Source organism: Rhineura floridana, chromosome 11 (genome assembly GCF_030035675.1).
Source record: "Rhineura floridana isolate rRhiFlo1 chromosome 11, rRhiFlo1.hap2, whole genome shotgun sequence".
In the NCBI taxonomy this organism is placed as follows: Eukaryota; Metazoa; Chordata; class Lepidosauria; order Squamata; family Rhineuridae; genus Rhineura; species Rhineura floridana.
The window spans coordinates 21581239-21594144 of record NC_084490.1 but is presented as its reverse complement, the minus strand read 5'-3'; the positions used below and the strand labels follow the sequence as shown (position 1 = coordinate 21594144).

Sequence of the window (12906 nt, the reverse complement as noted above, 5' to 3'; positions counted from 1 at the left end):
AGCTGAAACCTGAGCATCCGTGGACAGTTGGGAATCAAGAATGATCCCGAGGCTGCAGACCTGATCTTTCAGGGGCAGTTGTACCCCATTGAGCACCAGGTCCAAATCCCCTAACCTTCCCTTGTCTCCCACGAGCAGTACCTCGGTTTTGTCAGGGTTCAGTTTCAGCTTATTCCTTCCCATCCAGCCACTCACCGACTCCAGGCACTTGGACAGGGTTTCTACAGCCAACCTCGGTGAAGATTTAAATGAGAGATAGAGCTGCGTGTCATCCACATATTGGTGACACTGCAGCCCAAATCTCCTAATGATAGTCTCCAGTGGCTTTATGTAGATGTTAAATAGCATCGGGGAGAGGATGGAGCCCTGCGGCACCCCACAAGTGAGAGGCCAAGGATCCGAAACCTCATCCCCCAATGCTACTCTTTGGTGCCTATCAGAGAGGAAGGAACGGAACCACTGCAGTACAGTGCCCCCTATGCCTAGTCCCTCCAGGCGGTCCAACAGGATACCGTGGTCAATGGTATCAAAAGCCACTGAGAGGTCCAGGAGGACGAGGAACGTGCATTCACCCCTATCCAACGCTCTCCTCATATCATCCACCAAGGCCACCAAGGCTGTTTCAGTCCCATGTCCAGGCCTGAAGCCCGACTGAAATGGGAGCAGATAATCTGCTTCCTCCAAGTGTGCTTGCTACTAGAGCAGTGGTTCTCAAACTTCTTTGGTTCACAGCGCACTGTAAAACATATAAAATTTTTCTGGCGCACTTTGTGTACAAAATTAAAAATATATTAATATATTTTAAACTATGAATAAAAATAAACTATAGAAACTATTATTTACCCTATACAGATGGGTTTCCTCTCATTTTTAAAATATACTTTCATAATATTTGAGGCACACCTAGCCACCTCTTAGGGTGCACCAGTGTGCCTGGGCGCACTGTTTGAGAATCACTGTACTAGAGGATACAGTCTCACTGTCTCCTTAGTGAGGCACCAAAAATTAACTTGGCTAATTTAGCAGCCTCTGGCTTCGTTCCCAGCTATCCTTACCTTATTGTTGACCTTTGAGTTGGAGACTGCCTAGAAAAAACTGGATGCACATGGAGGGGCAGAAAGCTCATAAATTCTTGCTGTGTTAAGCAATCTACCTGGATGAGGGCTCTTTGGGGTAAATCACATATATGGGAACAGCCTGTGACATCCCTGGTTTGCATGCATATGGTCCCAGGCTCAGTCCCCGGCATTTCCAGGTATGACTGGGAAAGGCCTGTGTCTGAATCCCTAGATTAGTGTAGTTGCCTATCTGGAATGGGTCCTTGAACTCTGACCATGGCTCTTGCTTTTCTGGACTGAGGCTAGAGAGGGGCATGTGAGTGTGTGTGAAGAAACTAGCCTACTAGCAAAGGTAGAAATGCACATTTGTTGCTGTGTCCACTTTTGCATCTGCCCCACCACCACCACCACTATCACTCACATGTGGCTGCGGCTTTGGGGCTCGAGAAGGTTCCCCACCCCTGGTATGGAGCATATTGAGCTAGATGGATCAATGGTCTGACTTGGTATCAGGCTGCTTCGTATCTTTCTGTACTGGTTTCGGTTGGCTCCATTTGTCTGATCTGTTCCTCTTTAGGACCAAGTGGCTGCTCAGCAAGATCTGTGGAGGATCCACGACATCCTGGCAGGACTGAAATCCAGCCTGGCTAACTGCCACACCCTGGAAAGCAGAAGATCAGGTGCTTAATGCAAAATGGGACTAGGGGCTGGTCTACTAAGTGCAGTCAGCACTGCAGATCTTGAGGAGGGGTTGTCTTTAGCAGGTGCTGCCCCTTACAAATCCTCATTTGTAATTTTTGCACCTTTCCCTTGCAGGCGTGTCTCCAGCTACCACCCCAACCCTGGATTCTCACCTGGGGCCGAACCATAGTCTCCAGCCATCTTGTCCTGGAGTGCAGGTATTGTTTGGTCTCTGGGTTCAAATGACATGGTTTACATCCCCACCAAAGCTTTAAAGCACATGATTTCCCCCAGAGAATCCTGGGAGCTGTAGTTTACCCCTCTCAGCAGCCTTAACAAACTGCAGTTCCCAGAATTCTTTGGAGGTGTGTATGGGAATGTGCTTTAAATGTATGGTGTGAATGTGACCATGGCTGCATTGCCATTGAGTCTTTGGCTCCAAAGTGTTTCATGGTTAGCCTAAATTTCTTGGTCTTAAACCACTTCACTTCACTTTTGTGCTTCTTTAGAATTCCCCTCCTCTTCTATTTATTTTTTAAAAATTCTTTAGAGCAGGAATGGGGGAACTTGTGGCGTCCTAGGTACTGCTGGACTACAATTCCCATCAGCCCTGACCTTTAGCCATGCCTGGGTGGGGCTGGTGGAGTCCAATAGCATCTAGAGGGCCACAGATTCTCCACCTCTGCTTTGGAGGGATGAACTCTCTCCTCTCATCTGTGCGCAGTCCATAATTGACTGCCACAAGATGTTGCAAAGGCATTTGGTTTTGATGGCTTTAAAAGAGGCTCAGATCAATTCATGGTGGTTAGGTCTAGTGACGGCTGTTAACCATGACAATCAAATTGATCCTACATCTTCAGAAGCAGTATACCACTGAACACTAGTTGCTAAGGATAAACAATTTGGGAGGATGGAAGGGCAGCTGTTGTTTTTATGTCCTGATTATGACCCAGTGTTGCAGTTAGATAATTTTAGAATCTGGTCTTACAAAGGGGCTTTTTAACTCAGAGTAAGACCATTAACTCAAAGTATGTGAAGTGTGTGTATTTCCTTCACTTACTTCAAACGTGGCTAGTCAGCCCTGCTGCATTTGGGGACCCTCCTGCTCATTCCACTAGGTGGGACTCTGAACTTCTGCCCCAAAGTCCTGGCCTAGTGGCACCACTGATTATGTTGTTCCCTGAAGCATCTGGGTTGGTCCTGTTGAAAATTAGGCAGATCCTTGGTCTAAGCCACCAGAGATCTCCTTATGTGCAGACTTTTTCTGCAATTATTTATTTTCTTGCTTGTGTGTGTGTGTGTATGCAATAAATCTATCTAGTTTTATTGCATATTTTAATTATAGATGTTTTTAATTAATGTTTTAATTGCATTCTTTTGTTGTGTATTTCAGTTATAGGTGTTTATATTTTACTTGTGTCATTGATTTTTACATTTGTAAACCACTTAAAGATTATTTTGGCATAGAGTGGTGTGTGTGTACATGTGTGTTTGTGTGTGTGTGTGTGTATACACACACACACACACACACAAATACAGATAAATCAACACATGCACATATAGACTGGAGATGAGTCACTAACCATGTTCGTTCTTTTTCTGTGGAAACTAGAAGGAATTTGAATCTGCTCCTCCTCCTTCAAAATCCACTCTGTCCTTCCACGGATCCACAAGCAGCCATGCACCAACCACTGGGGAACCAGGCAGGACTGTGGGTCAGTTGGAAAGCAGGCAGCCGGACAGCAGCCCCCATGCAGGGAGTCAGCCTGTAAGTCTGTGCCACAGTGGCAGCCTCAGTTCCCACCTGCAGCCCTGCCTACATCCTCTTGCCAGCACCTTCTTCTTGAGGTTCGCTTGACCGGTTTGTTTGTTTTGCCTCTTTTGCTAGCAGAGTCCACCTGCTTCCAGCAGAGGGCAACAGGGGGCATCACGGCACTCAGATGGGATCAGGCGGCTTCAGAGCAATTCCTCCAAGGAGTCCCCAGAGTTTGAGAAAGTGAACCCTGTGAGGGGAACAGATGTGATTGGTCTGGGTGAGTGAGATATGGAAACAGAACACCCAGGGTGCATTCTCAAGTCTTCATTTGAGTGTGGCTTCACAAGGGTATTCAACATTTGCTTTTGAACCTGGAGTGCTTCAGGCTAGCAAGAAAGGCAGGAAGGTGTATAGCTCAGTGGTAGAGCCTCTGCTTTGCACATAAAAAGTTGCCGATTCAACCTCCACCATCTTCAGATAGTGCTGGGAGATAACCCTGTCTGATACCCTGGAGAGCTGCTGCCAGTCAGTGCAGACAGTATTGAGCTAGATAGACCAATGGTCTGAGTTAGTATAAGGAAGCTTGCTATGGTCCTAATCAGGAAGGTATTATAAGTACATCAGCATAGCAACAGTTCTTTGGGGAAGGGTCATGGCTCAGTGGCAGAGCAGGTGCTTTGCACTCAGTCCTTGGCAACTCCAGTTAAATGGTCCAGTACCAAGTGATGGGAAAAGACCTTTGTCTGAGACCCCGTGGAGCAGTGCCAGTCAGTGTGTAGACAATATTGGGTTGGGCCAATGGTCTCATCAAGCAATTCAAAGCATTTTCATATGTCAATAATACCGCAAACTCACATAGAGGGCACTTCCCGATGACTTGTTTATTGAGTATTCATCCTGATTTGTTTGCAGAGGTTAGACGGTGGGCACTTCCAGACTGTCACTCTTTTCAGGTGGGATTCAGTCACATGCCAGCAAATTCAGGTTGTGCAATTATAGTTGGTTGATTGGGAGGTCTTGTGCAACAAACCAGCTTTTCCAAAAGACTTTTTGCCATAAGGAAAGTGACAGGAAAATGCAATGGAAAAGTGTGAGATAACACTTGCTTTGACACAATGTCATCTGACCTCCCCACAAATAAATCAAAATGAATGCTCTTTAACAGACAAGGTCATCTAATCTCCTTGCAAACAAATCAGGATGAAAAATCAGGAGGAATGCTCAATAAATGGGTTATCTGGAAGGGCCCTGCTGTTTAACCTGCTGTAATCATGCTGAATGGCTCTTTAGAAACCCTTGAAACAATTGGGAATGGAATATGTAAGAACTGCCTTTGGGCTGCCTAGCAGGTTCATCCCTGTTAGGATGCAGGTAGGTCACGTCCACAGAGTACATTTTACAGAACATGGCTTCCTTCAAAGAATCTTGGGAAGTGTGGTTTGTTAAGGGTGCTGGGAATTGTAGCTCTGTGAGGGGTAAACTACAGTTCCCAGGATTCCTTGGGAGAAGCCATTGGTTTTAAATATGTGATGTGGAGGTGACCGTAGAAACTAGGAGGGGCAGAAAAGTTGGTTCTGCACTCTGCAAATGAATGCTCAAAAGTCACTAGCCTGTTTTTCTTGTCCGTCTCCCTTCCCCTTCACAGATCATGGAAGCCACATCAGTGTACTCTGTGAGGATGCTGATCACAGCATAGTCAAGGTATATAGAGATCCTTCAGAAACGTTAAAAGGATGGTGTGTATGCAGCCAAAGATGGCTGAAAGCTGTGGGAGAATGCCAGCATGGCTAGACCCTGGCAGTAGCATGAAAACAAAATCCCATCTCTTGCAGAAGAGTGGGACCTGGGGAGTGGTCAGTTACTTCTCCTAATCCTTAGTCTTCTGTCATATTTAGGTGGTTCCCTCTGAAACAGTCACCCCCCGCCGTTCCCGCATGAGCGCTCAAGAGCAACTGGATCGGATGCAGCGGAACCAGGAGGCCAAAAGAAAATTGGACGCTGCCCAGCCCAACCCTCTGGGCCGCTGGCGAGACTCTCTCAAGCGTGGGTCTAGCCGGGTGGGTGCAAAGCCTTTTGAAGAGGGGGACTCTGGATTCAGCAGGAGAGATGCAAGGGACAGGGACAATGTCTTGGCCATCTTCTATACTGAGACACCACAGCCGTGACTCTTAAGGTCTAGCGGGTAGGGGTGGCATGGTCAAGAGAAGGCAGCCAGGACATCTAGATGCCTATGGAGGGGCGCTGTGTCCACTGGCAGTACTAGCGGGGGTAGGAGGCTGGATTCCTGATTTTTCCTGCTGGCGAAAGGGTGGGTCATGTGGCTGGGAAGCAGATCTCTTGAGTTCTGTAAGATAGTAGAAAGTCTAGCCATGGTTTGGGACGGGAGGAAGAAAGCCAGGACTCCTGGGTAACCTTGAGAAAGCGGTGGGATTGGAGGGGCTGGACTTAACAGAGAGGGTGAAATCAAGGACTCCTGCAACTTTATGCAGTAAGATGGGATTATTCTTTCAGGCGAGTCGTCCAGATCTTTAATTAAAACCACTGGGCAAAATTGCTATGCTTAATTTCAAGTTTTGGTTGGTAATGATGAGGGGCATGCTTTTATAGGGGGCCGGTGGGGACAGAACTGTCTTGTTCATGCCCCCCTCCCATATTTAATCTCTTCTCCAGCCCCTCCCCAATACCCCCCCTGAGTCATCACCCAAGGAGGGCGTGCAAACTGGGGGACCCAAGCCTCCTCGATGCCCCCCGTCCCCTGAGTGGGAGCGACAGCGAGTCATCCAGCTCTCCTACGCCCTTGCGGCAGAGGCTTCACAGCGGGGGAAACACATTGCAGGTACTAGGAGAGGCTGCCATGGCTTTCTGGGGTCTCGGGGGGGGCAGGGGCAGGTAGTCGGGAGGACCCATGGGTTCTCTGGGAGGGGGTCAAATCTACTGACCTACCAGCCCACCCTCCTATTTACCCGCCTGTCTGAGCTAATTGAAAGCCCCCTTCAGACTCCTATCTGGGGAAATCCCCCAACACTAGGAATTGATGCTTTTGCATGATCAGTTCAAAAACATGCTTCTCCCATCCATGGCACCATAACTCTGCCCTGTCCAATTGTAACACTCGATTTCCAGGGTTTATTAGCGTAAACGTTGATGCCTTATTCCAACAGGCACCAAGGGTGCTTCCAGGCAGCCTGTTTATTGAGCATTCATCCTGATTTGTTTGCAGGAAGATTAGATGGTGTTTATTTAATGAGCTTTTGTTCGGATTTGTTTGCAGGGAGGTTAGATGACCATTGTGTCAAAGCAAATGTTATCCCACACTTTTCTCCTGCATTTTTCTGTCACTTTCCTTACTGCAAAAAGTCTGATCTTTGGGGGAAGTGGCTTTGTTGTGCAAGAGCTTCCAGTCACCTTTAATTGTGCAACCTGAATTTGCTAGGGTGTGATTCAATCGCACCCGAAAATAACCCTCGTCTGGAAATGCCCTAACTTTCCCTTGCGCTTTACTTGCATAGACTCCCATAATGCCCCTTTTATGCCATCATTGCCCAAGTATTCCTCCTCCATTGTCAGACCATTTTTCTGTCCCCACCCTGGTTTGTGTAATCCCTTCCCATCCAAACCTCCTTAAGGACACAATCCATCCCATAATTCTCTCTCGTGTGTATTCTTTCTCAGCTCCCTGCATTTTCTGCTGCGTTTGCATTGGAGAAGTTCCCAGTGGATTAGGCTGGTGCAATATTTTAAAAACGGAAACCACCTATTCGCTTTCCGGATGAGTGGGAATGAATGCAAATTTACCAGTTAAGCCAGGGATGGGGAACCTGTGGCCCTCTAGATGTAGTTGGACTCCAGCTCCCACCAGCCCTGATCATTGGCTGTGCTGGCTGGGGCTGATGGGAGATGGAGTCCAAGAACATCTTGAGCAGTGCCACAGGTCCCCATAACAGGGATGGGGATTCCTTGGCCCTTCAGGGATTGCTGAACTACAGCTCCCATCAGGCCAGCAAGCATGGCCAGGGTTGATGGGAGTAGTAATTCAGCAGCATCTGGAGGGCCAAAGGTTCCCCACCCTCACCCTACAACAACATCTCACACTTTCAGCAGAAGTCTTGGAAGCCGTGTTCCATGGAGCGCTTGCCACTACCTGGACCTTTTATTTAACTGGAGGTGCTTCCAGGCGGTGTTTATTGTGAGACCAGGACTGCTTGTGCATGGAAGTTTTCTCGCAGCACGCACACAATATAGTCAGCATCAAAATGCCTGCCTCTATGTTTTCTCTCTGTCTCGTTCACACACACACACGTGCGCATGCATGCACACTTCAATCCCGATTGACTGTGTCCACAGAAAATATGACGATAATTTAAACACTGTTGTCAATGATCCATCTGTGATATCTGAATGGCCTGTTTGCAATATTAAGTCCCTGTCTTTCTGTAAGTGCCTTAATTTAGGGCTGTTCAGCTGATTGGCTCCTAAATCGGTCTCATGATGTCCTGTGATTACACAGATGTATGAGCTCAGAAGAAGAGTAGGGAGGATGTTTGCAGCTCACTCTTCCGGTTTCATAGCTGTTGTTCAGTACCCACCCACCCACCCCCTTCTCTTTCTGGTGTTCTCTCTCACTCTTATCCTATGTGGCTAATTTATTCACATCTGGACCTTTTTAATTAAAGCTTAACTGCTGAACCCTCAGACCAAATGTATACCTTCGGGTTGTTTTTGGATTACCAGAGATGAGATGCAGACAAGAGGTTTGCTTACAAAGAGTTACAATTTATTGAGTAACTTACAGCATTCAGCCAAGTATTCCCAATAAAAGTGGATCAGTCCCATCGCTCTGCAGTAGCGGACGTCAGAGACTGAACACCCATACCGGGCACAGGTCATGTTTATATAGCATAAATCTTGGCACATATTATTGGCATACACATGAAGTTACATATATGATTAATGAGATTACATACTTTGAAGTAACATATGTTGCATATAATTGGCTGTTCTGACCTTTTCACAGAACACCTTCAAAGCAGACTAATTGCTAGAAAACTATAATATCTTACCTAAAGCACCTTGACATCTTCTCTTGGCAAACTACATGGCTACCATCTTTATCTCCATCTTTACTAACAAGCAAAGTTCATCATTGACCGTTATTTGACTTGTGCACTAACAAGCACCTGTGGCATTATCTGCTCATTGGCCGTCCTTTGACCTGCCTTTGGAGTATAACTTAGATTCAAGCCAACTATGAAATATCCACTGATAACCATATACTTGAATCTATGCCTAATTAGGCTCCTTTGATGCCTCTCTAACAAGGTGCATTCCCAGCCTTATACTGGGCAGGTCATCATGCCCTTGACTATCTTAGGCCTTCAGGTGCTTATGAAATGCAGGGGCCTGAAAGGGGATTACAAACCTCCAGGCTAGCTAACAAATACATACTGAATATATATTGATCAGCTTAAGGCTATTATAGCTTGCTTATAGGCCTCTACTTGCTGGCTGGCAATATCAGATTGATACAGGGTATACACCAAAGCAAAACGAAACTGAGAACTCCTCAGAGATGCACAGCTCTGGGTTGCTGTTTCCATCAGAGGAAAGAACTTTTGCCCAAATACTCCAGAAACTGGGGGTTATCAACTGCCGAAGACAGGGCTGGAACCTGCTTGGTGGGGCTCATCATAATACCCTCCACAGGCCCTCCTTTTGCCTCTTTCTGTCCACCCCCAGTGGGTTTATTGAGTGGTGGTACTGGACTGCCACCATTTTAAATTTTGTTTGTCTGCTCTGAGGTATTGTGGGAAGTTTAAACTGGTGTCATGAATCAGCCTGCGAACTGTCAAGGAAATGCCTGGGAATGTGCCCATGCTTGTGGGCCCTGCTGAGCTGCTTAGAGCCTCATCAGCTGCCCAAGAATGCCTGTTGCTGGTGCCAGCCCCTGCTGGAGATGATGCAACTGTAGGCAGAGTCTTAGGTGTTACTCTATCTCTCCTTCTCTGTCTCACTCCCATCGTCCAGCTGTTGCTGGCTGCTGGGCTCTAAGGTGTCCCTGCCCGATTATGAGGGCTTCCCTTCTGGAATTCCATCACCACCACCACAACAAACCAAGGAGCGCATTCAATTTTTATATATATGTATGTCAGCATCTCCTCTTTGCTGCTGAGAGAACTCAGGTGTCCAAGTGGTCAATGGGAGCTTTTAATGTTCTCTTTCTCCCCAGGAAGGACCAGCTCTTGCTCCTCCCTAAATGATATCCCCATGTCACATGATAGTCTGAACCATTGTGGCCTTTCCAGTGACAGCGCTCCCCAAGGCCCAGAGTCCAGCGGTACTATGGTATCTAAGCATGACCAAACAGCTGCTCGAAACTCAAGCTGTAGCGATAACTCCAGAACAGCAAATCAGGGGCCATCTTCACCCCAAGCAGCCATTCGAGTGTTGTGTGCATCAGAAGCTTCCGATTGGTCGCTGCCTCTCCCTGAAGAGGCCAGCCGGTTGTCCTCAAAGCCCAAGACTCCACAGTCGGCATTGTACCTGCTGGAACCAACCAATGAAGAGCTGCCTCTGGTCAATGGTCCTCACCAAGCTGCACCTTTGCCTCAGTCAGCCAGTCAGCGCTTGTCTATCTCTAGAACAGCCAGTTGGGCATCTGAGCAAAGCCTTGTGGGCAGGCAGGGCCTAGCCAATGGTAGGTGCCTCAGGTGGAGAGGTGAGAACACGTCCCATCAGGTGGTGACATACCTTGGCGAGACTGCACAGCCTGTTAGGGTCACAATGGTGAAATCCAGTTTTTAAGTGGGAAGAGGACTGGGATTGAGAGACAGAGAGGCCCTGCTGCCTGATGGTATCTTTTTCTGTCCGAAAGGAACAGGGTGAAAGGATAAGTAAAGGCCCCTAGAGTTGGCAGGCTCGGAGTGGCAGTTTCCATAGAAATGTAGGAAGCTGCCTTATACTGAGTCAGACCATTGGTCCATCTGGCTCAGCATTGTGTACATTGGCAGAAGCTCTCCCAGGTTTTCCAGCCCTACCTAGAGATGCTGCGGACTGAACCCGGGACTTTCTGCCTGTAAAGCAGATGCTCTACCACTGAGTTACGGCCTTCTCACCCCTTTTTGTACCTCTCCAACCCTAGAAAGCATCATTTTAAAAAAGCCCTTGTCAAAAATCCCAGGGGTCTGGTGACAATCAGAAACACAACCATCCCCATTCAAGCACATGTGCACGCACCCATTTTATAGTTGGACATGTTTTGCACACGCCTTTATGCACAAGGACACAACCCTTGTGAGTATGCACTATCCCATCACTGTTGTGCTAACTTCAACACACAAGTTTAGGAGTGTGATTTGCTAGGCAAAGTGCTTTGCCTTTGCACTCCTAACAACCGTTGCAGAGGACAGGATAGGAGGGGGACTTACAGTGGCAGCATAACTGGTTGAAGGGCTGTGCTGAGATATGGGAATCTCAAATTCAAATCCCCAGGAAGCGCAGTGGCTGGCCTTGGGCAGAGCACTCCATTGCTCCCTATTTGCTAGGAAGAGAAAACCAAGCCTATGGTCAAGCTACCTGGCCAAAATTCTACAATGAGTCTGTGGCAGAGATGCTACTCTTAACGCTGTGGACCAACTTTCCCTATTCCGTGGATCATAGGCTGTTGATTGGGTCAGATAATTTTAAAAATGGCTGTGTATGTGCTCAGAAAGCGGTGGGCTTTTGCACCAGCAATTATTCTCCCCCTCCAAAAAAATAGGGGGCGCTACTTCTGCTTCTAGGTGACTCAGAACTAGCTGGAGTTGTAGAAAGAGGGGGAAGAGAAGAAAAACTCCAAGGAAGGTGTCTATTGTTGGAATGGGGCTGTACACACAGCTGGGGGTAGGAAGAAAGGGAAAGCAGTCATCACGGAGGGAGGATGGCCAGCCAGTGGCTGTAATGAGAGCCAGCAAGGAACACTTTCCCAAGCAAATACAGGGGATGAAGTTAGTGCATGAAGGTTAGTGCCTGTTCAAAGGAGGCACTCACTTTTATGCCATTGCAACCTGGACTTGGCACCCTGAACAGGACAGGTTTTGAGTGTGGCTGGGTGGACTCTACAAGTTATGAGTGGGCACATCCTGGAACAAAACTGCTTTCTGCGGGCATATGCTTGTGAATATGCACAGAGCCCAGCAGCTCAAAAAGAGAAGGAAGTAGGTGGCAGAAAAGAGGATCAGATGTGGAGATGGGGGAGGGGAATATGTGCAAAGGAAAAGGAGTTGTGTCAGAGGAGAAATTATGGGGAGAGGCCTACTGGAGAAGCTGTAAGTGGAAGAAGAGTGGGAGATGCGGTGATGATGGCAAGGGTGATGGGGAGTTTTCTCCCTCCTTCGGTTGATGAGACACAGGAGCCCAGTTAAGGTACCCACATACATAGGATGCTCCTTGGTGGATTAATTGGAGAATCATAGCCCAGATCTGGGGTAGGGGTGCCACTCTGTCAAGATGTTGTAGCCCCAGCCCTAGCCCTGCTGCCACAACTCTGGTGCTACTGAGAAATGCAGTCTCCTTCCCATTAGGTTCCTGGGTGGGACTTTGGTGTGTGACTTAGCAAACAGCACTCAAAAATCGGGACTGGGAAAGTGAAATGAAAAAAACATCCTGATCGTGGACCAAGAAGTGCCAGAGCGATGCAGTTTGTATGAGGGGCCCCTGCAGAAACAGCAGCCAGCACAAGATGAGGATTTCCTGTATTGAGACTTGCTTCTTACTCAAGGAGGAGTCAGCAGCAACCTCCCTTTGCATTTTAACACTAACAACTACCAGCTCCCCGTGTGTGAACAATTCCAGTTTGTATACTCAATAAAAGATTTAACATGATAGAAATCTGACTCAACATATTTATTCCAGAACTCCATCACCTTTTGCCTGTTGAAATACATTTACTTTGTGCTCCCAGGGCTATAATGTAAACCCAGGGGAAGACTGGACCTAGGGCAGTTGTACTACAACTCCCATTATTGCTGACCATTGGCCGTGCTGGCTGGGGCTGATGGGAATTGTAATCCCAGCAACATCTGGGGCCACAGATTCCCCACCCTTGCTGTAGGGTTTAAATGTTATTGATGACATGAGGAATCTTTGGCTCTCTAGAAGTTGCTGAACTACAACTCCCATCAGTTCCCAGCAAACATGGCCAAAGTTTGTAGGGAGGATATTGAGCATTCATTCTGATTTGTTTGCAGGGAAGTGCATTGAGCGGCAAAAGGAATGATTAAACAGTGGTGGTTGTTTTTTAAATTTCTTAACTTTTCAGCTTATAAATCAGATCATATGGCACACATACATTTCAAGGTATACTCGGTACAACAGGGAGCCATGATATCATTTTATCAAAAAAATGAAAAGATTGAATTATTTCCATATTAAAAA

At 47.3% G+C, this 12906-nt stretch overlaps 1 protein-coding gene across 9 annotated transcripts in view; it reads left to right on the top strand.

The window, feature by feature from the left end:
- The window catches only part of PLEKHA4 (pleckstrin homology domain containing A4), a 66308-nt gene extending 53958 nt beyond the window's left edge, over positions 1-12350 (top strand). For 7 of the 9 annotated variants that reach the window (XM_061591199.1, XM_061591201.1, XM_061591200.1 and 4 more), the window contains exons 15-22: positions 1636-1738; positions 1875-1957; positions 3352-3507; positions 3628-3772; positions 5141-5196; positions 5391-5552; positions 6166-6331; positions 9722-12350. In XM_061591199.1, coding sequence (XP_061447183.1) covers positions 1636-1738; positions 1875-1957; positions 3352-3507; positions 3628-3772; positions 5141-5196; positions 5391-5552; positions 6166-6331; positions 9722-10296 — 1446 coding nt within the window. In that variant the 3' untranslated portion in view covers positions 10297-12350. The remainder of the gene's footprint in view (positions 1-1635; positions 1739-1874; positions 1958-3351; positions 3508-3627; positions 3773-5140; positions 5197-5390; positions 5553-6165; positions 6332-9721) is intronic. The other 2 variants (XM_061591196.1, XM_061591194.1) reach the window with 2 other exon arrangements.
- Positions 12351-12906: the final 556 nt, after the last annotated feature.